General features: G+C 35.9%; 1 protein-coding gene across 1 annotated transcript in view; it reads right to left on the bottom strand.

The window, feature by feature from the left end:
• Nucleotides 1-22,237, bottom strand: part of Khc-73 (Kinesin heavy chain 73) — a 405,567-nt gene that overhangs the window by 83,329 nt on the left and 300,001 nt on the right. The window contains exons 13-17 of the mRNA XM_083114710.1: nucleotides 18,541-18,684; nucleotides 16,874-17,048; nucleotides 5,297-5,459; nucleotides 2,362-2,508; nucleotides 631-795 (exon numbers count right to left, since the gene is read on the bottom strand). Coding sequence (XP_082970836.1) covers nucleotides 631-795; nucleotides 2,362-2,508; nucleotides 5,297-5,459; nucleotides 16,874-17,048; nucleotides 18,541-18,684 — 794 coding nt within the window. The remainder of the gene's footprint in view (nucleotides 1-630; nucleotides 796-2,361; nucleotides 2,509-5,296; nucleotides 5,460-16,873; nucleotides 17,049-18,540; nucleotides 18,685-22,237) is intronic.

Genomic DNA, 22,237 nt, shown 5'->3' on the forward strand with positions numbered 1-22,237 from the left:
AAGGGTCAGTTTGATGTTTCTGCGTTGAGCAGAATTCCCCTCCTCCAGCGGTGGAAGGGATGTCCAGATGTACGTTCTACTGTTGCCAACTTAGTTCTTTGGAGCAAGGTTTGTCCAAATCACGAATAGCATCAAGTACTTATCTTTTCGTCTATTACGTAAACGGTTTCAGTTGTAGTTAAATCCAGCTTTGGCTTTGCAGTCTAGCCATTGTTGCTTCAGAGAAATGGTATCCCCATTTTAGGAGGGATTTAGCTCTTTTCTGGTAATCCAATGTGACAACACTTGCTGATCCAGTAGGCAGCAGCAGCAACAGGGCCCCTAAACAGGCATATGAATAACACCGTAGCACACTTGCCTCCTCAAGTCTTTCCCCGCTGTTGCATTGGCACCCTTTCCTCCTGTTGCCTCTTGAGGGTAGCGTAACGGCCTGTCTCTTCACGCCTCTGGTGAAACTACATATTTTTGTGAAAATCATTGATGCACTAACTACATATGAAAAACGGGAATACCAGTAAAAGGCCATTAAGATTTGTGTCAACATTATGTGCCAAAAAAAAAGAGAAGAAAAACAACAATATGAATCCACCAGCAACTTTAGATAACAAAAGACCGTGTAAATACACCTACCTGAAGTCTACCAGCAACTTCACCCTGTTGACTAATGATAGGAGTATGGTAATCCAATTTAACATCATGAAACAGCACTTCCAGGAATATATTAGCTACACCAATGAGATTGTGGTTTTCTTGCGATTCATAAAATGGATCAAGAGTTTTGTCTGGCACTTCTTCCTACAAAGACAAAAATTAAACACTGAACAATTTATGAACTTTACTTACAATAAACTGTATTAAAACACGTGCTAGATTTTTCTGCTGGTGAAAAACTCAGTTTAACATGTAATTAAAGTATACATGATACTATTAGGTCGGTGCGAAAGTTTGTAGCATCTTGTTATGGGTTGGCAACACTGTGTTTCCAAGAGTTCGTTATCTGTTATTCCATTTTTATTGCTTAGTTTGTAGTCTTGTGTTCGTGAAAACACAGTGTATTCTAATTCTGAGCACATTTTGTCTATTTTGCAGATGAAACAAGATGGAGTGTCAAGTGGACAAAGTTGAACATTTCCAGCACATTCTGCTCTTCGAGTTTAACCGAGGATCAAGTGCAGCAGTAGCAAGTCTTTCCTAATGAAGCTGCTCTTGAAACTTGGCTAGCTGATTTCTTCAACTAAAACAATTTGTGCTGTGTACAGTGCTAATGCCATATACTGAAAAAACAAAGCAGTTCTACAGGCGAGGCATCAAACTCCTTCCAAACGTTGGCAGATGGTCATCGACAATGGAGGCGACTACATTACTGACTGAGTGAGTGTTGTTGTGACTGTGTATTGTTTTTTTTATAGACTACAATAACAATGTTTCATCTTACCATCTGTGTACTTGTGTTAATCAATTATTGTATTCCTGTTAACGTATGTTATAAAATGCTATGAACTTATACACCGACCCATAGGCGCCGACTCCATGAGGCTTGGGGGGGCTCGAGCCCCCCCCCCCCCCCCAATGTTAACTATGTGGGAGCAAAGCCCTCAAATAATTTTGCTTAAGAGGATCTAATGTATTATTTTGCTTCTCTTGTAAAGTTTACTCCGAATTGTGCCACATGAACTTAACTTTAAATACACATTTGAAATGTTCTAGACCATCAATTTGGGGGACTGAGACCGCTAAACCATCAACTTTGGGGGGGGGGGGGCTATGACCAGAGACAGCAAAACACAAGACTTATTACTATATACTAAGTATGTAATTATGAGTATTGTTAAAATTTTTACTAAAAAGAGCTTCAAGAGACGATGTGCATGAACTAGGGTAGTGGATGAGACTTTTGGACTACAAATGGCTCTAACATGACATTCAGAACGAGATCATTGATATATTAGGGAGATCTGTTTTGCGCTCCGTGGTAGCAGATATTAGAATTCGGGAATATTTTTCTATTATGGTTGACGAAACTTGTGAAATATCCATTCGTGGGCAATATTAATATTCTGCATTAGAACTGTGAATAAAAATTTTCATATTTTTGAGGAATTCATGGGCTTTTATGTGATTCCGAACACTGAGATCAAAACTTAAAAAAGGAGAGAGTGAGTCATTCCTTAATTTATTTCAGTGATCAGAGCCCCCACAATAATTTCGACAATTCGGCGCCCCTGCACCGACCCAATAAAAATATGAGTCAATGAAAACCTTATGACAACAATTATACAACAGACTGTATACAGCAGAAATTTACATGAGGTATCAACTGTTATTTACAAAACAACCTCAAGGCATTTGACATTGTCTTACCTTCATCGGCAAGCACTTCTCCTTTCTTTCTTCATACATATCTCTCATATCAATTAGTTTGTTTTCCAATTTCTCCATCGACCACACTTGGCTTCCCATTCCTTTCCTTTTCACCAGGATGGCAGGTTCACTCACAAATGCTCCACGCTGAATGGGAAAAAAAAAATAAAACAACATTACTACCTGCTAATTTCATTATGTAATCTACTAACATAACTAGAAAGCCATCACACATCAAATGTACATATAAAGGACATTTACGCACACACACACGTACACATAAATTAGGGCTGAGCCGATACTACTTTGAAACGATGCTGATACTCTCACCAATTCCCACCAATACGATACTGATGCTTAAAAATTATAATAATTAAAACTTGTTCCAAATATAATTAAGTATTCCACTCTATGTATATGTATATGTATATCTATCAATTAACCACGAGCTTTGCTTTAAAATATTCAGAATATTAAATTACATGTTATATTGTCACAAAGTTCAGTTATTTTACACAAAACTGGTGCAAAATACGTAAAAAGAAACTTTGAATTTTGCACAATTTCCATCATAATTACTCTACGAGTGTCGCACAACACATCCTTCAAAGACCAAAATACCGGAAAAGTATCAGCAGGTATCAGTAAACAAATTCTAACCGATACTTTCCGATACCGATACTGTAAATGATACACTGGTATCGACCAATACCTCGGCATCGGTACCAGCTCAGCGATACCGATACCTCGGCATCGGTACCAGCTCAGCTCTAATATAAATATGGACATTACCTCATTTTCCATCAATTTTTGCAAACCAACATGTATGGCATGGTATGGTGCAGTGAAATTATTGGGTGCAGAATATTAATTATACATTTATATTCATATTAACACAATGGCACAATTTTGCACTAAATTACTGACTGTTTATGGACATATCAGGTCAATAAAATCATCAGTAACTTTGCCAATACAGCAAATATATGTTCTGTACGTAACATTCCTTATTCCACGCTGTTCTTGTTGTCTTCCAATTAATCTTGAAGAACCACTAACATGGTGTTCCAGACTGGATCCTCACAATTAACCAATTAACTTTACCTACACAACATATATTTGTTGTATTGGTAAAGTTACTGATGATTTTATTGACCTGACATGTCCATAAAACAGTCAGTAATTTAGTTAGTACAACTTTATACCATTTTTTTATTATTATAAATATGAATGTATAGTTCACATTCCCTGTTTTTGTAACATAAATGCCAAAATATGGGGTTTCTTTCTCAAAGGCAGAACATTTTGCAGTTACATGGTTACATACATATATTAATTAAAGAGGCTAATGAACTAGTCATGTTCTTCAAGAAACATTTACAATTTTATATTGGATTCCATACACTGTCTATTATTACCAGTATTAGTAAATTTTAGGGATGGGACCAATTAATCGGTACTCTATTGGTATCATCCGATATAGACATATCGGTGTATCGGTAAAATTACCGATTATTTTTACCAATCCAAATTGATAAATATCTTATAATTTATTGCAAAATTCTGCAATTTTGTTGCAAATTTTATGGATAATCTTGATGCCCTACTTTCTAAAAAACTAAATGTCTAAATATTCAACTTCCATTGCACTGCAGTCACCTTGAAACACACATTTATTAAGGAGATAAATGAACATTTCAGGTTCTTCAAGGACCATTTCTAATTTTATATTGGATCAGTAGAATATCGGTTATCGGTATCGGTAAATTTTATATCGGCACTTCATCGGTATCGGCCAAAATTTCATATCGGCCCATCCCTAGTAAATTTTATATCGGTCTATCCCAATTTAAACTATAAACTTTGTGAAATGACTGAAAAATTACTTCAAATTTACTTGTGTCATATACGAGGGTTAAGTCATAAGTCATGGCAACTATTTTTTTTTCTCGCAAACAGGGAACAACACGAAAAATATAAGATGTACGTTTGAAAGTGTATGGAATGTACCTTCGAATGAAGCCACCAGATGAAGTCTGGATGCAGGAGACTGTCGTAGGGAAGAGGCAGAACACAGGATATTGGACAACAGTGTTTTATTATGAGGCAGATCGGCAGTTGACACACTGCCTTGTTTGAAGGCCTCAACCCACCTCGCCACTGTTTGATAGGGCATGGCATGCACACCCAGAGCTTCCAGTAGCTCTGTATGGCATTCCTGTGCATTTCTGCAGCGGAGAACTGCTATTTTAACGTACGGAAGTTGCTCCTGCTTCATGACCTCCATTTTCGAACCCTGTCACTCACCGACTAAACTTGGGTGCTTGCTTACTATCACACTGTTGTTCACATACACCATCTGGTGGCTTCTTTCGAAAGTACATTCCATACACTTTCAAACGTATATCTTAGATTTTTCGTATTGTCCCCTGTTCGCGAGAAAATAGATAGTTGCCATGACTTATGACTTAACCCTCGTAAAATTATATAAAAGGTCTAGCTTTAAAATGTGTTACACATGAGTTAGATGACAAATGATTACAGATAACAGCAGACTGAAAATCAAACTGTGCTCTACTATCATAATTTTTGCAATCTTCAAAAATCAATATTTAAGAAAATGCTAATAATTTTTAATAATATAGGTTCAGATTTTCATGTACTAAATGTATACTAGTGATAAAAAAATTAAGTGAATCAGAACACTGCATTTCAAAATCAATTTCTAAAAAAAATAATTTCACATGTAATTAATTCTTATGGAGACTTAAACCAACAATCTTTCAGCACTGTTGGCACACATACAAGACATCCTATGGAGTGAGTTTCAGTTACAATCATCCTTTTATGAAGCACAATTTAATCCGATAACTGAACATAACTGAATAAATCAAAGTAATTTGTCCAACAGGAGAATAATACAATTTTTCATTACCTTGCGATTTGGACTAAGATTTGCTGGTGGAATCTGCAACGTAACACTAAAAGTAGTCTGCCTTCCCATTTCTTCTGCTAGGAAATTTGCCTCCTGCACCAGGGCATTTGCCTTCACAATATCTGCTTTGAGCTGTCCCAGACTCCTCTTAAACATTTCATCCCTGAAATACATCAAATGGGCATTTAAAAGTAAGTGCAAGGAATGATAGAAATAGCGCTAGTATATATACACTTTAAGAATGTTTCGCAATGAAACATTAGCAGGCAACGAAACTAGTACTCCTATTTTTTATTTCTTCACTTTTCAATGTTGTCTTTGCCCTTTCTAAATTGGTGCCTACACTTTTTTCTCTGACAGTAAAAAACTTCTTACATCACGTGCTGGCAACATACTTGTTGAAAACATCACAAAACACATGAACAGCATGATTCCAGGTACAATTCCAGGGGTTCCAGGTTCGAATCCCAGCATGGGCATGGATGTTTGCGAGTGTCCATTCATCAATGTGCTGAGCTGAGAAATGTCGGGCAACAACATCAGCCAGCAAGACCATGGTGACCGTATTCTTCGATGACCGTGGTCCCTTGCTAGTGGAGTTCCTTCCAAAAGGACACATCTAATGTCAACACGTACTGTGAAACACTGCGTCCTCTGCGGACAGCAATAAAGCATAAGTGACCCGGCAAGCTCAGCACAGGCATCATTTTACTGCACGATAATGCTCGTCCCCATGTCGCCATTCAAACACAGGACCTGTTGAATTCCTTCGGTTGGGAAGTACTCAACCACCCTGCTTACAGTCCTGACTTGAGTCCATGTGATTTCCACATTTTCAGCAAAATGAAGAAACACAAGAGGACGCCGCTATGCGTCGGATGCAGATCTGCAGGTGGCAGTGACAGAATGGTTTGCCTCACAACCTAAGGACTTATTCTACCAAGGCATTCATCAGTTGGTACCCAAGTGGGGTAAGTGCCTTACCTCATATGGCGAGTATGTGTAGTCAATGTCAGTAATAAACTCTGTACATGGAAATGGACCTTTTCATTTGATGGCGCCTTATAGTTTAGGTGACCAGTGCCCATTTACCACCACACTAGGACATTATGGATTCTTATGTAAACAAAGCATGCAAAATATGTGCATAAATATGTAGAAACATTACTGAAATGTGTGAAAAGTATTTAATACAGTAAAAACTGCATATAACGGAACCTCTATAAGAAAGAAACCTGTTAATACGGAAAAAAGTCCCCAGAACGGACCGATTTTATACCTGAAAATGACCTGCTTAAGGTGGAATACTCCCTAACGCGGAAACGGAACACCATTTAAAGACCAACGAGATGTTTTTATTCTCAGTAAGATGGAAATTTCTTCCTTTATTTTTTTCGCTCCCAAGAAAACAATGCAATACTGAAAGTGGAACACGCCTCTGTTGCCACTCGCTTATCGGTAACATTGTCGGTATGAAAGAATGCGCTACAATACTCATAGCTGTTAGGATTCCGTTTCTTTCTTTCATCTCTTACCCTCTTTCTCCACCTTTCTTTCTCTATTTCTCCTCTGTTCTTTCGTCATCTTTCTATTTTTCTTGTTATCTCTCTTTGTTTCTTTCTTTCTTCTTCACTTTTATCTTAATCTTTCTTCACCTCTCTTATTCCATCTTTCAATCTTTCTCTTTTTCTCTATGCACATCATGCTACGATGCCAGGGGTGCCGGGTTCGAAAAGATACACAAGTACGTTCTTACAATACTGTAAAAAGTGTACCAATATGTTGTGTAGTTACATAATTGTAATCTCTGCTATGCTTATTGCGACTGTATCGCATTTTTATTCATGGACGTACATGCATTAGTACTCTACATTATAAGTAATGCGAAATGTAAATCTGTCTTTCCATTATTTCCTGCAGCGCTCTATACTGTATTTAAAGTCAACCCTGTATAAGAAGGAAAACTGTCAAGACGGAAAATTTTGCTCGGAACCATCATGTTCCGGGATAGGCAGGTTTTACTGTATAATATTTACATAGACTTTGGTCACTTCCCTTAATCCTGTGCTATTTTCTGGTCCCTGACAGTAAGAAAGTACAATCATACTAAATTAATGTCAATATTTTTTGTTTATTATTTTGAAATAATAAAATTTTAATATGCCAAATAGCATTGGGAAGGTCATGATGAAGATGAACTGTTAAAATGGTTGACAAACAATTTAGAATCAAGATTACCAGTCAAGTGTGATCATGTGAGCGATGTATTTAAATTTGGACAATGTACAGTGGGATCCATGAGTATTACCAAAAAATTGTCCATCACCATGTTCGTGCACTTTATTTGACACAATGAGAGCTTCAAGAATTAAAAGAAAAAACTCAAAACTTCTGCACCAGCAGACATAAAAATCCATCACTTAAAAACATATAGCATGCAAGAAAAAAATTAATGAAAAAAGTCATGGACAATTTGCACGGTAATACTCATGGATCCCACTGTACAACAATTCTGACTGACTTAAGGAAATAGCCTACCACAACCAGTAAAAGTTTACAAATTCTTGAAGAAATAATATTTTGGATGCTTGTGCCATAAATATATCTGCATTACTCTACAACAACTAAATTAAATGGTGTAAATGTAACATGAAATTTGTGTATATCATGTACTTAGCAGACATTTTTCATTCTAACTTGGCTTCATATAAAGTAAAAAAAAACATGGAATTACATAAAAATGTGGGCCAAACTTATGACACACAATTGTCTCTACTGTGTGTAATAAAGGTATTTGTCACACACCATTTTTTAAATTGACATGACTCAATATCAAGAGATATCAGGCTCAAAGGTAAGCTGATGCCTACCATGCAACTTGTAGCTGGCTTAGTACGAGGCACAGTCAAAAAGACGTTTACTGAATGAGGATGTGTAGTGCAGCATGGCGTCATTAGTGGGAACTTGGTGACTTGGGTGATTGTACACTTCTGTTCAGATAAACTGGCATACTCTTCAATTCTATCTAAATGTACACTTTATCTGAGTAGGAGAGTAGTAATGAAGTTGTTCAGTAATTTTTGTATCATGCCTCAAAATGAAAACTTTCTCATTATCAACATTTCCATAGACAATGATATAACAGGGTATCAAATGTAGTGATGTAGCCCTCAATTTTTGGCCACTGTTATGTATACTATGACGGAAATCACAGTCACTACACACACAAAACATTACAAATTCCATGATCATTAATTGTTTCAATACTTTTTTCATGCAAAGATACATATATTACAAATCTTTCATATGTCAGAAAGAGCTAACCTACTCTTCATTAATAATCTTTGAGAGTGCCATTTATTTAGTAAAAATGATACTCAGAATCACAACATTTAAAGTATTCAATTACAAAATGCTAATCTAAAAGTTTTAAAGTCAACTAAACAAATACTAATTCACTTCGAAAAATTATTTCATTCAACTAAGTTATTGTGTGTTACTAATAACAATCTTGCTAAGCAAAATCCAACAAAAGTAAAGTATTACTTCTAAAAATCCCACTCTAATGCACAACAAAGAATTAACACCCAGAAGACAAAAAGAGTGCGAAACTAATATAAGAAAAAGTGTCATTACACCATAGCAGTGTATCCATAAGAATATTGAAATGGCTGAAGGCAAAAGGTGAATCCAAAATGGCAAGTGAAGAAAAAATACTGTGATGTTTGAGGAACCCTGAAAAACTTGTCAAGTGATGAGCAGAGGTGAGTATTTATGGAGATCACAATAATCACAACATGATAGATAACACATGATTTTACTTAATATTCATGACCTAGGAGGTATTGACTAATAACCTGTTAATGAAAATTATAACAATGGCAAAATGGGATCCTAAATGTGAAATATGGACATAATTGTACATTATCATGAAAATTTGTTTAATAACAGTTTTGTATACTGAATTTTTTGTATGAACATAAAGACAGACAGTACTGTTAATTTACTGTTTTCACACTGTCACCACAATGTCATATGTATATTTTAAGTAGAGTGGGCAATCATTCTTTTTTTGAACAAAACACACCTATATCAAGTGTACTGAATCTTTAATATTAATTATTGTATTAGTTGATCATATGAGTAAATACATCAATTGTATGAGAATTATATTTTCAGCAATTTCTATTAACCTTTAGCGACACGGGAGCCTCGTATGTACCTCATGTGCCTGGAAAGCCTCTGTGGACGAGACATTTTTAAGCACGTGCTTTTCAAACTTGTCAAGAAGAAAAAGAAGAAAAAGAAAACAAGAAAAAGAAGAAGGAGAAGAGGCTTGAGAACTAGTTGTAGAGAAATGAAATCTGTTTTATTTTCTTTCTTATAGACAGGGCTTTTAGCGAAGGTAAAATTTATACATCGTGCCTCACAGTAATGAGTGTTAAAGGAAGAAGAAACCTTTCTTTTTTCCAAAAAAAATTACCTCCCCTTATAGACCAAAGTGAATGCAAAAATGTAGGTGTAGCATTGGAACATTCCTACAACCATGCAAAGTTTTTCGAAAGCAGACTGATACATCTTAGGGGGAAATAATAACAATGTATAAGAGCAGTAGTGTTGCCAGCTTATGGGAAGAATCTCCAGAATTTCAGTTCTAGCGTTGGCTCTATGGATGCTGGATGAACCAAATTTGGAGAGAAGCATGACAAAAGATCAGTCTTTGAGGATATGTAATTCCTCTGTACCAACTTTTAAAAAAGAAATAGAAATTAGGTATTTTGAAATGTTGCATAATGTTAAATGGTAAAAATCAATTAGAATCAGTAACATTAATCTTATTTATTTACAATTATTTTTCTCTCACCCACATAATGTTAATATTGGAATGTTAACAAAAATATTTTTGTTGGATTTTGCTTCTACAACTCAAATTAGTATTCACACAAAATACAAAATTGTTAGTTCTAAAGATAGTAATTATTAGATTCATATGGGAAACACATCAACACAATAAATACATTAAATTTCTAACAATCTCTCCAACACCATAACCCACTAAAAAATTAAACAAAACAATTAGAAAGTAAGAGAGCTAAGAAGCATTGAGAGAATATATGGCACGAGTTAGTGCAGGAAGACTGCACTTGTCCCAGAAATAGAACTGAAACTAAATGCAAAACTTTAGAAGCAAAAATATAAGACTACAAATAAAATGAATGTGTGCAATCAAAACTTTCAATTAGGAAAGAAATATATGTATTAACGCATTGCATCACAAATGAGTTTTACGTGCAAATGAATGCAAAAGGAGTTGGCAGCAAAATATTCACACATTTTCTGTTGTCAGAACTTTATGATTTCCTGTGGCATAAAAAACAGCAAATTGGAAATGAGGAACTTTACCTACACCAGTGGTTCCCAAAGAGTGCACCGTGGCACCCTAGGGCACCATGGCTGGCTTAAAGGGGTGCAGCAAAATGTTCTAATATTTTCACCGAAATGATATGTGCACTGCATCAGAAATTTCGTGGATGGTGATGCGTCTATCAGCTCGAATGAGCTCATCAACCCTGTGGCAGTTGTTGTCGTTCACAAACGTTGATGGCCTGCCACTCCTGGTCTTGTCCACACTTTCGATTTTTTCCATTTTGAACTTAACTACTTAAGTCTGTGCTTCATGGACCTACAGGAGGTTAAAACAGCTCTGAACGGTAGAGCAGAGAGTGTTCTGTGGAATTTTTCCAAACTTTTTTGAGGCCTGGGTAAAATGCTGGCCCAAATGCATCGAACGTGATGGGAACTACATGGAAGGGTAACTTTGAGTAGAGGACACTACAGGCAAACTATATGCATGTTCATGGTTTCAATCTTTCAATTATTAAACAAATTACGAGGGCAAATCGAAAAGTCTTTGCACTTAATTTTTTTCTAGCTTGTTATAAGTGGTATTACAAAAGCGACATATACGAGTGATGCAGCAGGCTTTTCTTAGAACGGCCCTATTGTAACTTCCGATTTCTTCCACAGCACGGCGCTGTTATCAGTTGGCAAAGATGGCTGGAATGCTCAGGAAGTCCACGCTATATGAGCAGCGAAGTGTTATTCATTTTTTTCCGTTCCAAAGGACAAACAGCCAGAGATATCCACAGGGAAATGGAGCCAGTGTATGGGGACAAGTGTTTATCAGTGCGAAGTGTGCAGTGGTAGTGCAAGGAGTTTGAAAATGGACAGGGAAAATGTGGAGGACAATGAGCAATCGGGTCGACCTCGTTCCTAGCTGACACCGGACAACATTACCCGTGTTGATGAAATGGTGAAAGCTGATCGATGTGTTCATCTGAAGGACATTGCCACCGAACTTGGCATTTCCTATGGTAGTGTTTACGGCAATGTTCACGATTCGTTGGGATACCGCAAGGTGTTGTGTCGGTGGGTTCCTAAGCTTCTTGATGGTGGTTCCGTGGATCCTTCTATGCAACGGGCATTGCAAAACTTGTGGTACGGTGGGACAAGTGCCTCAACAGGTGTGGTGATTATGTGGAAAAATAGCAAAAAGTATGTAGAAGATTATGTATATCTTGTTTTTCTTTTATGGCTTGTAATCTGGCAATAAATAGTTAGGCGCAAAGACTTTTTGATTTGCCCTCGTATACCTCAACAGGCAAAACTTTTTGATGCCCCCTCTTATTAGTTGAGAAATCCCAAAGAACTGCTTTGTTAGAACTGTTAATGAAGTTTCTTTGTTAATAAAAAGCACCACAGAAGGAAGATACAGATCTCTGAACGGAAACATCCACTAGCCTGCTGTTTGACTTTGCAGCGCGAAACTTTTGTACCCTTATGGCCACTGGCGAGGATTCCATTTCTTGGTCAGTTTCTGAACTGGAATCGTCTGTGGCACAGCTACAAGAAAAGTACAAAATGGGAAGAACTTAAACATTGGCCAAATGAGAAAAATGCCAAAATAACATAAAAATACAAAACGAAGATTAGCAATTTATTTCTGCGGAAAAAAATAAATAATAAAGGGCATGCTCAAATGAATTTTCCACTGTTCAAAGTAGAAAATAGTGCAAACATAGTCAAGTAGATAACAACTAACCATCACTTTAGTAACTTTTCTATTATGTTATGACACTTTAATGCAAACAGAATAATGTCGATTATACACCGTTACTTCAAAACCAGTTCTACACTATACAAATAGGATGCAGTACCTTACTTTACACATTAAAACTACATTACATTAATGCTGCTCTATGCTACATGAACACTTTTGTACGAAGTAACTCATGTATACATACACATTATACAAAAATTACTAACCTGCATTTAGTACTGAAGACACTATAAAAATTAAAAATATTTAATAGAAACAAACATATTGCAAGTGAGCCAGTTGTCACATCCAGCACCTTCCCATCAATGAAAGCTTTACATATAATTTCTCAGGCAATAAGCATAATGCTAAGTTACTGATTAAATTTTTTATGACATTAAAAGATAAAAGTTTCTCTCTCATATTGATAATATATGAGTATATGATAATTGAGTAAAATAAAATAAAAATTAAGAATATTTTTGTAACGACTCATCACAATACATAAAATCCTTTACTGAAAATTGCATTGAAACAATATTAAAAATTATACACAAAATTTAATTCGAAACCAGCAACTGAATATACAATTGATATGTGATTAACAACAAAAAATAATAAATAAAGCAACTCGATTTTCATGGCAAACTTTAAAATTGATAGCCTATGTAATGTAGGAGAAAGTACATTTCCACAAAAGAAAGCAAAGTAAATTCAGAGTACTAACACTTCTGGAATTTTTTCTATGGAATGTTTTGATTGCACCAAACAGTTTACATGCACCGTAGCAACTGGAATGATTGTTTACTTGTAGCTTGCCATGTTTGGATGCCATGATGACAGTTGCTTGAAATGGTCAAAATAATTTAAAGGAAACAATAAAACACCCTTAAAATGTAACGTATGTATGCATGTATAATATTGAGGTAAGGTGCAAATTATGCTATATGAATAATACTGGTGCGAGATGTAAGTTATGCTTTATCAACAGCTCAGTGTTAAATTTCTCATGTTTCCAACTTACACCAAAATAATTTCTTATTTCAATTTTCCTGAGGAAGAATCATGCTAAATCAAAGCCTGCAAATGTTTGTAAGGACATCTGAAATAGCAAATACGTAATATACACTTTGCTGAAAGTAACATGTGTCAGCTAAGCTACAATGAGAAACATCCGTTTTCTTCACCTGTAACAATCAGTAATTTTCGAAATAATTAATGTTGGATTCAAACCACAAAAAGCTTTAGATTTTATGATAATATTTGCAGGGAACTCATGAAAATTATCAGAATTACTCTGACAATTTCATTTACTCTCATTAGTGGTTTGGTTGTCAGTGACCATGTATGTGTGTGTATCCTTTTAGAATTTTTTCTTTATTTCATAGTTCGCTTTATGGCTTCCATTTCATCTATTTGTAAATGAACTGTTAATTTCAAAGTTTCACATTATTTTTGTACCAGATGTTTCATAAATAATTGAGGGGTTACAAAAATTTATTGCAAGTAAACTATTGAACTATTGAAACCAGTCCAGAACAGAATTGCTGTATTTAGTAAAGGTACTTGTATTGGATTGAATGGTAAAATTCCTTTTGAAGGTCATAGTATTCCTAGTTCAATTGTTGGGGATAAGCTTCTGTGGAAAAATGTTCAAAAGAATGACACGAAAAATAATACTTCTGAAATAATAAACAGAATTATGCCCCATCCTATTATGACTTGATTTGTATGTAATCCTTGATATGTTCCTTCTCTAAAACACATAATTAGGTAAATAAGTAAAACTAAACTAAATTTTTAGCTAAATCCCAAATAAATTATAACAAAATTACAAAAACTAGCAATCTCCAAACCAATAAATATAATACTTTAGTTATAACCAATATATCAACCAGAAGCACATCCCCCAAGTCATAACTAAACAACACTAATATTATAATATAAATTAATATAAAAATATTAAAACGTAAAACTATATTAAATATAATATAGTTTTTTTACTTTTCCCCAAATGTTCAATGTGTGCACCATTGGTGACACGGCACTCATCAACATGATAGTTTATTTCTTGCCACACGTATCAACATGGGCCTGTCGATAGCATCTATCGCTGTGATGATACGCTCCCTTAGGGCTGCGATATCACACGACATTGGTGAGACAAATAGTCTTTGATAAAACCCCACAAAAAAGAAGTCTTGCAGAGTAAAATCCGGTGATCTTGGGGACCAAAACATTGAACAAAACAGTGTAAGTGATGTGGGTGATTTGAGTGTCACCTAGCGGCAGGGATATGAACTCTCAGCTTAACAAAACATACACGCACAAACTGTTTGCGTTCCTCGTTCATTCTGGACTGGTTTCGTTAACAAAAGTTTAATAGTGTACTTGCAATAAATTTCTGTAACCCCTCAAATATTTATGAAACACCTGGTACAATATTATAAATCCTTTATTCCACATAAACTATTTTTTCTTTTCAACATCATCGCCTTGTTATCAAGGGGTCCCGGGTTTGATACCCGGTGGAGGCACATAGTGGTTTGGATCCCACTTTAAACTGTAGGTCCAATCCCAATTAGTCTTACTGTGCATGAAGTGGACTTAAAATACAGACTCAATCAAATCCAATCCAATCTTCTTTTCAAAATTTGGGCACTGTGATGAATATACCAGCTCAGAAAAAAGTTTCCTGACTTTACAGCTCTCGAGCTTTTTGAGAAAAAAAGGGACAACATTCTCTTAAAATACTTGAAAGCAATAAGTTCAAAATGTAACTTATAACTATTTAGATAAAACTTATATTTAAATAATTACATTATATTTCTAATCACAATTTAGGTACTAACTTCTATTTTTTTTTATTATCTACAAGAATACAAATTTATTTGAATTATAAATAGTGTACTGTAAAATGAAAACATGAAAGGAATTACATAAACAGAAGAACAATGTCTAAAAGATCAAACAACCAATATGTTCCAGAATCAGGATATCTTGTGGCAAACTCTGAGTTAAAACATCCAGTTCTGGTACTGGTAGGTAGGTATTAGCAATAGCATCAGTGTTGGCAACTCACAAAAATTGTACTAGCTCACCATCTTCCTAAAACAATACCTAAGAAACTGCATGGTGGTTATCCTTCAATGATATTGAGCAAAATTTTTACATTTAACCCTGCATTATACATCTGTCCAATTTACTAATGAAAGAAATAGGATTCACTAATACTTGTGTTAATCTTTTCTTAATTCTGATGGATAGAGGCAGTGTCCAGAAATGTGGTACCATATATGACTGACTAGGTACTTTGGCACTTCGAAATTTTCTCAAAAGAGCATACTGTAGTTGTTACTCGAAGGACACAATTTTCCGCGTTAAGCAAATTGAACTTTTGTCCAGAATAAAGAACCTAAATTGCAGTGGAAATCCTTGCCAGTAATGTAATTGTAGTGAAGAATGTACCATGTTTTATTATTATCTAAATAGGACTACAAATATTACATAAGCGTAAGTATTTCGTTTCTTCATTGCATTGGTGGCATTGTCAGAAATACTTGAGTGGAAGGGATAACTTGCAGCTGCAATCGAATGACTGCTAGCAGAAATACGTAGGTACGACTTTACATTCAATTTGCTTGAACAAAAAATGGCCTATTTCCAGCATTGAACACTCATTGAATATTCTATTAACACACGCACAAAAATATATGTTCCTCTTGTGTGTTACAAGTACATTGTGTCCCAAAATGATTATCAGGGTATCAGGGTACATTGCAACGGACAAAGGTGAATGTTTATGTTGTACATGTACGATAACAACAGCTGTGGAAGTATGCTACCCTGAGCGCTTATCATTTGTTTCCCCATCGGTTACATGGACATAGGTGTATTACAAGATGGAAACTCCCGTGCAGAAGCCCCTTTGTGTCACTGAATTTGCAAGCTGTGGTTCTGCTCTTTCAGTTCAGCAAGCTTTTCGACAGCGATTTGGACATGATCCTCCATCCGATAACATTCGTCGATGGTTTAATAGGTATCAAACAACTGGATGTGTCAGCAAAGGGAAGAGTTCTGGGCGTCCAAGTGTGTTGAATGAGAGTGTCGAGGAGCATTGGACTACCAGATGAATGTGTGCTGAGTCATGAAAGGGGTTCACATCAAACATTTATAAGGTACACTATGTAAACTTGTAGAGTTGTTGTTTAATCCCATATAGCGTTCTCCTTTTACTCCACATATAAGGAAAATTATCGTGACTATGAAACCACGATAATCATTTTGGGATATGCTGTACATTATGAATTCAATTCCCCCCTGGATAAAACCACTTAATTTGACCAACTAACCAGTCTCAAACCAGTATCACTTCTCATTATTTTTATTATACTGCCTCTTAACAATGTAATATAGCAATAATTTGCAATAAATTAACAGTAAATCTCTTCCATTTACGGAAATTATTATTGACCTACCTTTCTTGAGCCCACTTTTCCACTCTCATCTGTGATGTTGGTGTGCATGGGGTGATCTTTCCCAGACGTATTGGATCAAAGGGCACGTACGGGGAATAGGGAGTTGAAGGAGAAAGAATGTTCCGAAGCTGCTGGAACTGCCTTTCGTACTCCTGCCTCTGCTTCTCCAAAGCCACTGAAAATAAATAATGCACATTACTTTCTCCTCTACATTATGCTGATTTTGAGTAATGCACCTGTGGATCAATTGTCAAGACGTAAATAGAAGCAGAATATAATAACCCCTATGCTAATCACTTCCAAAGTTAAGGCATTCAATTAAATTTAAATTAACGATAAACTTCCTAAGCAAGATACTGCCAATTACTAGTTAACCATTCACATTCTGTATTTTTATGGTGTTGTGTGAACATAGGGACAGGTAAAATGTCAAGAGTAGTGTAATGAAAAGCAGTCTTTAGGGATGGATGATATCGCGATATATTGTCAAGAAAATATACTAGCAGACGATACAGTATTTTTTCTGTATCGTGATATCAGTGATATATTATTTTCCTGTAGTTTACGGTTATTACAAGCATAAGAAAACAGTTTTTCGTTGTGATGTTTCAGGAAAATGAAAATAAATGTCTGATGAAGGGAGCGTTTGTTCTCCTGAAACGTCACAACGAAAAACTGTTTTCTTATGCTTGTAATAACCGTAAACCAAAGAAAAATAATTCCACAATGCAAGCAATGCATACATATGAGAAAAACAGTGATATATTGTCTCCATGATATAAATCACCAAATATTGTGACGATATATCACCGACATGATATATATCACCATAATATCATGACAATATAATATACTCACAGACGATACAGTATTTTTTCTGTATCGTGATATCAGTGATATATTATTTTCCTGTAGTTTACGGTTATTACAAGCATAAGAAAACAGTTTTTCGTTGTGATGTTTCAGGAAAATGAAAATAAATGTCTGATGAAGGGAGAGTTTGTTCTCCTGAAACATCACAACGAAAAACTGTTTTCTTATGCTTGTAATAACCGTAAACTACAGGAAAATAATTCTACAATGCATACATATGAGAAAAACAGTGATATATTGTGATATATTGTCTCCATGATATAAATCACAAAATACTGGGACAATATATCACCGACATGATATATATTACCAAAATATCATGACAATATATTGCCAACACGATATATATCGCCAAAATATCTTGATGACATATTGTGTAGTGCAAGGGTTCCCAAACTTTTCCATTACACAGTGCCCTTAGTGTTTCAAGATTTTCCGCGCCACCCAAGTCAGAACGTAGGCCTATCTAACACTTGCAACGCTCAGTTAGTGTGGTTAGGCTGCTTGCCTTAAGTTAAAAAATAAAAACACATTTCATATTCAGATATAATTTATGTGTAAAAAGTACTAAATAAGCACGTATTTGGAACAATCATATCTAAAACCATGTGCAGACTAACAAGTAAGTGTCATTTCAGTGAAAATATTGGAACATATCACAGCGCCCCTGTAAGCCAGCCAGCCCCAAGGTGCCATGGTGCACACTTTGGGAACCACTGGTCTATCGCCCAACACTAGCAGCCTTGAGAAAGTTTACGTACTTATTAAAATAACCATAATGGACAGTTTCTCACCTTGTTTATCTTCCTCGTGCTGTTTCTCCAATCGAGCAATTGCAGTTTGTATGGGATCGTTACTCAACTCGTTAAGCATCAGTTCTTCCCTTGCAAAGTTGTAGTCAATTGGTTGAGCTGGTGTCTGTGGTTCAGAGTTTGCTGCTGTGGAGGAAGTTAAAGGAATCAATACAGCCAATAATGAAAAACATATTCATTATCTTGGACAATCTTTAATTGAACGTCGAAGGCTAAATGCAAATTTCAGAGAAATCATATTTTGAATGTTTGTCTTAAAAACATACCTAAATGCATTACAATCTTGATGGTACCAACATAATAAAATGTTATAGAATATTCCTCAATTTTACAATTTTGCGTATTTTAAATTTCTTCAGCTTGGTCCCCTGAAAAACATGAAATCTGAGGTTCCACTGTAATATGAAAATTACATATATTATTCTGAACAGTGTAATTTGATGCCATTTGCTTACTTATGTTTGGCTACATGCAAAGAAAAAATATGTAATTACAGAAGAATCTGTAATCATACCTAATACCATATTTACTCATGTATAATGCACACTTTTTTCCAAAATTTTTGCCTCCAAAAATTGTGGTGCGTATTATGCACGGAATAATTTTTTAATGTTTACGGAACCCTATCATGTTATGTATCGTTGTAAAGCTTGAATTCTGCAGCTTCTGAATATGGCAACAGTATGTCACTCAAGATGGTGACACTTATTTGCAATGCGGTTGAAATAAGCTCATTACAAAATAAAGGAACGTTCTCATTTTTATGGTACTTTTTATGAAAAAAGATAAGGAAAAAGAAAATAATTAAAATGTATTACTGGGCAATAATAAGACATATATGGAGTGTGTAAATGCCTTAATGGAAGAAATCTTGTGCTGCTAACTGTTAGTTTGAGGGTCCTGAATGTGCCTCCTATAATTGTTAGTTATAGAAAAACTCAATATGCTGACCAAGGCAAAAATTTATTTTATCATAAAACATAAACTAAACGTAACGTTTCAACCTTCTAGCAAGGTCTTCTTCAGATTCTGCCCCAACTACAAATGCTGCAGAGCATTCCCTGACATTCGCTACAAGACTCGGCGGCAAGCGGCCCGGCATCAGCGCTTGTCTTTCCCAGTGAACGGGACCGCGACAGTCGCTAGAGTCGGCTATTAAAATTACAGTTTTCATATTGTGTACTAACCTTGACTACAGAAGGTGTTGAAAATGATGTCCCTCTGCTGCAACACATTCCTGGCCTCTCCGAAGGAAATTGGCATTTACACGTGCAAGTTCGTCTACTGTAATTCTCCCGATTTCTCGTACAATACTCTCTTTTGACTCACGGATGGTGTGCGGATTGTTTTTGTATACTTTATTTTTTAGATTTCCCCATAAATAAAAATCGCAGGCTGACAAATCGGGGGACGTAGAGGGTTTTTGAAACACCCGTTTCTTGTGAGAGGTGGCGGAGAGATTTCCGAGGAGACTGTTCTAACCTTTGTCCTATCTCATCTAGTTTTTCCTCAGTAAGTACACGTGGGTTTTTCTGTCCAATTTTATTCAGAACTGACCCTGTTACTCTAAACGTTTTTACGAGGTTTAATATGGTGGTCCTATGTGGAACGGGAACACCAGGAAATTTCGTTGCAAAACGTCGTCGCACTTCTCCACAATTCCTCTTTCCGAAGTAACACTCGACAAGATAAATCCTTTGTTGCAATGTAAACTTTTGTGGTGCCATATTAAGCCGCAATCTTCAACACACGGACAAGACACAACAAAACTTCCGAGGGAGGATTATACTGGCGTCAGTCTGCAATGTAAACAGAAAGGGAAGGAGAGCGAAAAAAACAGACTGTAGCGTGCGACTGTCACGGACCCCGTTCACCGGGAAAGACAAGCACTGACGCCAGGCCACTTTCCACCGAGTCCCGTAGCAAATGTCAGGGAATGCTCTGTAGAAGGTTGAAACGTTACGTTTAGTTTATGTTTCATAATAAAATAAATTTCTGCCTTGGTCAGCATATTGAGTTTTTCATATCATGGAAACAAGGCTTAATGGTGTTATTATAGAAAAAGTATATTTCATGTTGAGGGGAATAAACAACATGCTTGATAATATAAGACGTAAGCGAGTTACTAAAGATATATCCACGAAACTTACTTGTAAATGTTCAAAAGTAAGTTTAGCAGATATATCTTTACTAACTCTCTTACGTCTTATATAAAAAGTATATATTTTGAAGGTTTTTTTTAGAAAAAGTTAAGAGGAAATTCACAAAACCACTTATAAAAGTTTAAAGGCTATGTGCCACAATTTTTCACTTTGTAATGTAATGTTCTCCTCTCGGTCCACATAGCAACAGGTGACTCATTGAATAGGAATGATGCCATTCACTGTTGATCGCCATAGCAACAGCTTTATGACCCACAACTAAACCCACTTCTAGAACCTGGATTGTACTGTGCATTATATACGAGATATAATTATTTGTCACCTTTCCCTATCAAAAACCAGGGTGCGCATTATACATGCGTAAATACGGTATATGTAATCATAAACATAACTAATATTGCAGTCCTTACTGCTTGTAAAACACAGGGGCAATAGAATATTAAATTGTTTTCATCTTTATGAAGTTCTTTGCAATAGTCTGTGCACCATTTCATTACAGCAAAAGAAACTTCAAATGGCTCAGTATGTACATTTCTTTTGCACTTTCCCCTTTTATTGGGAAGTGGCGGTGGTTTAGTTCGTAGGGCGTCTGACTGCCACTTGGGATTCCCGGGTTCGATTCCCAGGGTGCGTGATCTAAGCCCCGCATGAAGTGTATTTGGGGCTCACCCAGCTTCGCATCAATGGGTACCTGGGAACAACCCTGGGGGGGTAAAGCTGGCCGGAGCATGGTGCTTATCACAGTACCTCCAAAATGGCCAATTCGAGAATGTGTGGGACCCTAACCCCACATCCCTTAAATTTGCCTTCATGGCATGGTGCTAAATGCACAGGGAACTTTACCATTACCTTACCTTCTTATCAGTTTTTTTTAAATGTAGTTTTGCTTGTTCTTGGTAAAGAGCCATGTTCAAGAAGTTCTTCTTACACTAAGGTGCAAAAATTTTATTTCATTGTTGTTTTGTGGTTAAGACTATTACAGTTGAAGATACAATACAGCATCTTTAAATACTATTCGATCAATATGAAGGAACGAAAATTAGTATCATGATAATAATATCCACAATAACAGGATCCTTTTCCCTATTCAAACACTCACAAAATTTGGAACCAAAATGTAAATTTAAAAATTATAAATTGTACAGGGTAATTCTAAATGAATGATACAAAAAGAAACCATACCTGTGACTGTTGTAATGAATTTAATTCACAATTATCGATATAACATGATAGTTTACCTATCCAGGTTTCATCTGGCAACACTGGCAACACAAACAAATCAAGTTTGTCATCCAAAAATGGCAGCATCAGATAAAGAAAAGGTTTATTGAGTGTTAGAATATGCAGAAACATCATAGGTAGCTGTTGTTCAGACACATTTCTGGGCACGCCTTCCGATTTTTGCCTTTGGGGGTATGTAAAGGACAAGGTGTTTGTCTCCCACTTCTGTAGAAACGTGTAGTTTGTGTACCAAGCATAGGCGCTGACTCCATGGAGCTTGGGGGACTCAAGGCCCA

Source organism: Lepisma saccharinum, chromosome 29 (genome assembly GCF_977018435.1).
Source record: "Lepisma saccharinum chromosome 29, izLepSacc3.1, whole genome shotgun sequence".
In the NCBI taxonomy this organism is placed as follows: Eukaryota; Metazoa; Arthropoda; class Insecta; order Zygentoma; family Lepismatidae; genus Lepisma; species Lepisma saccharinum.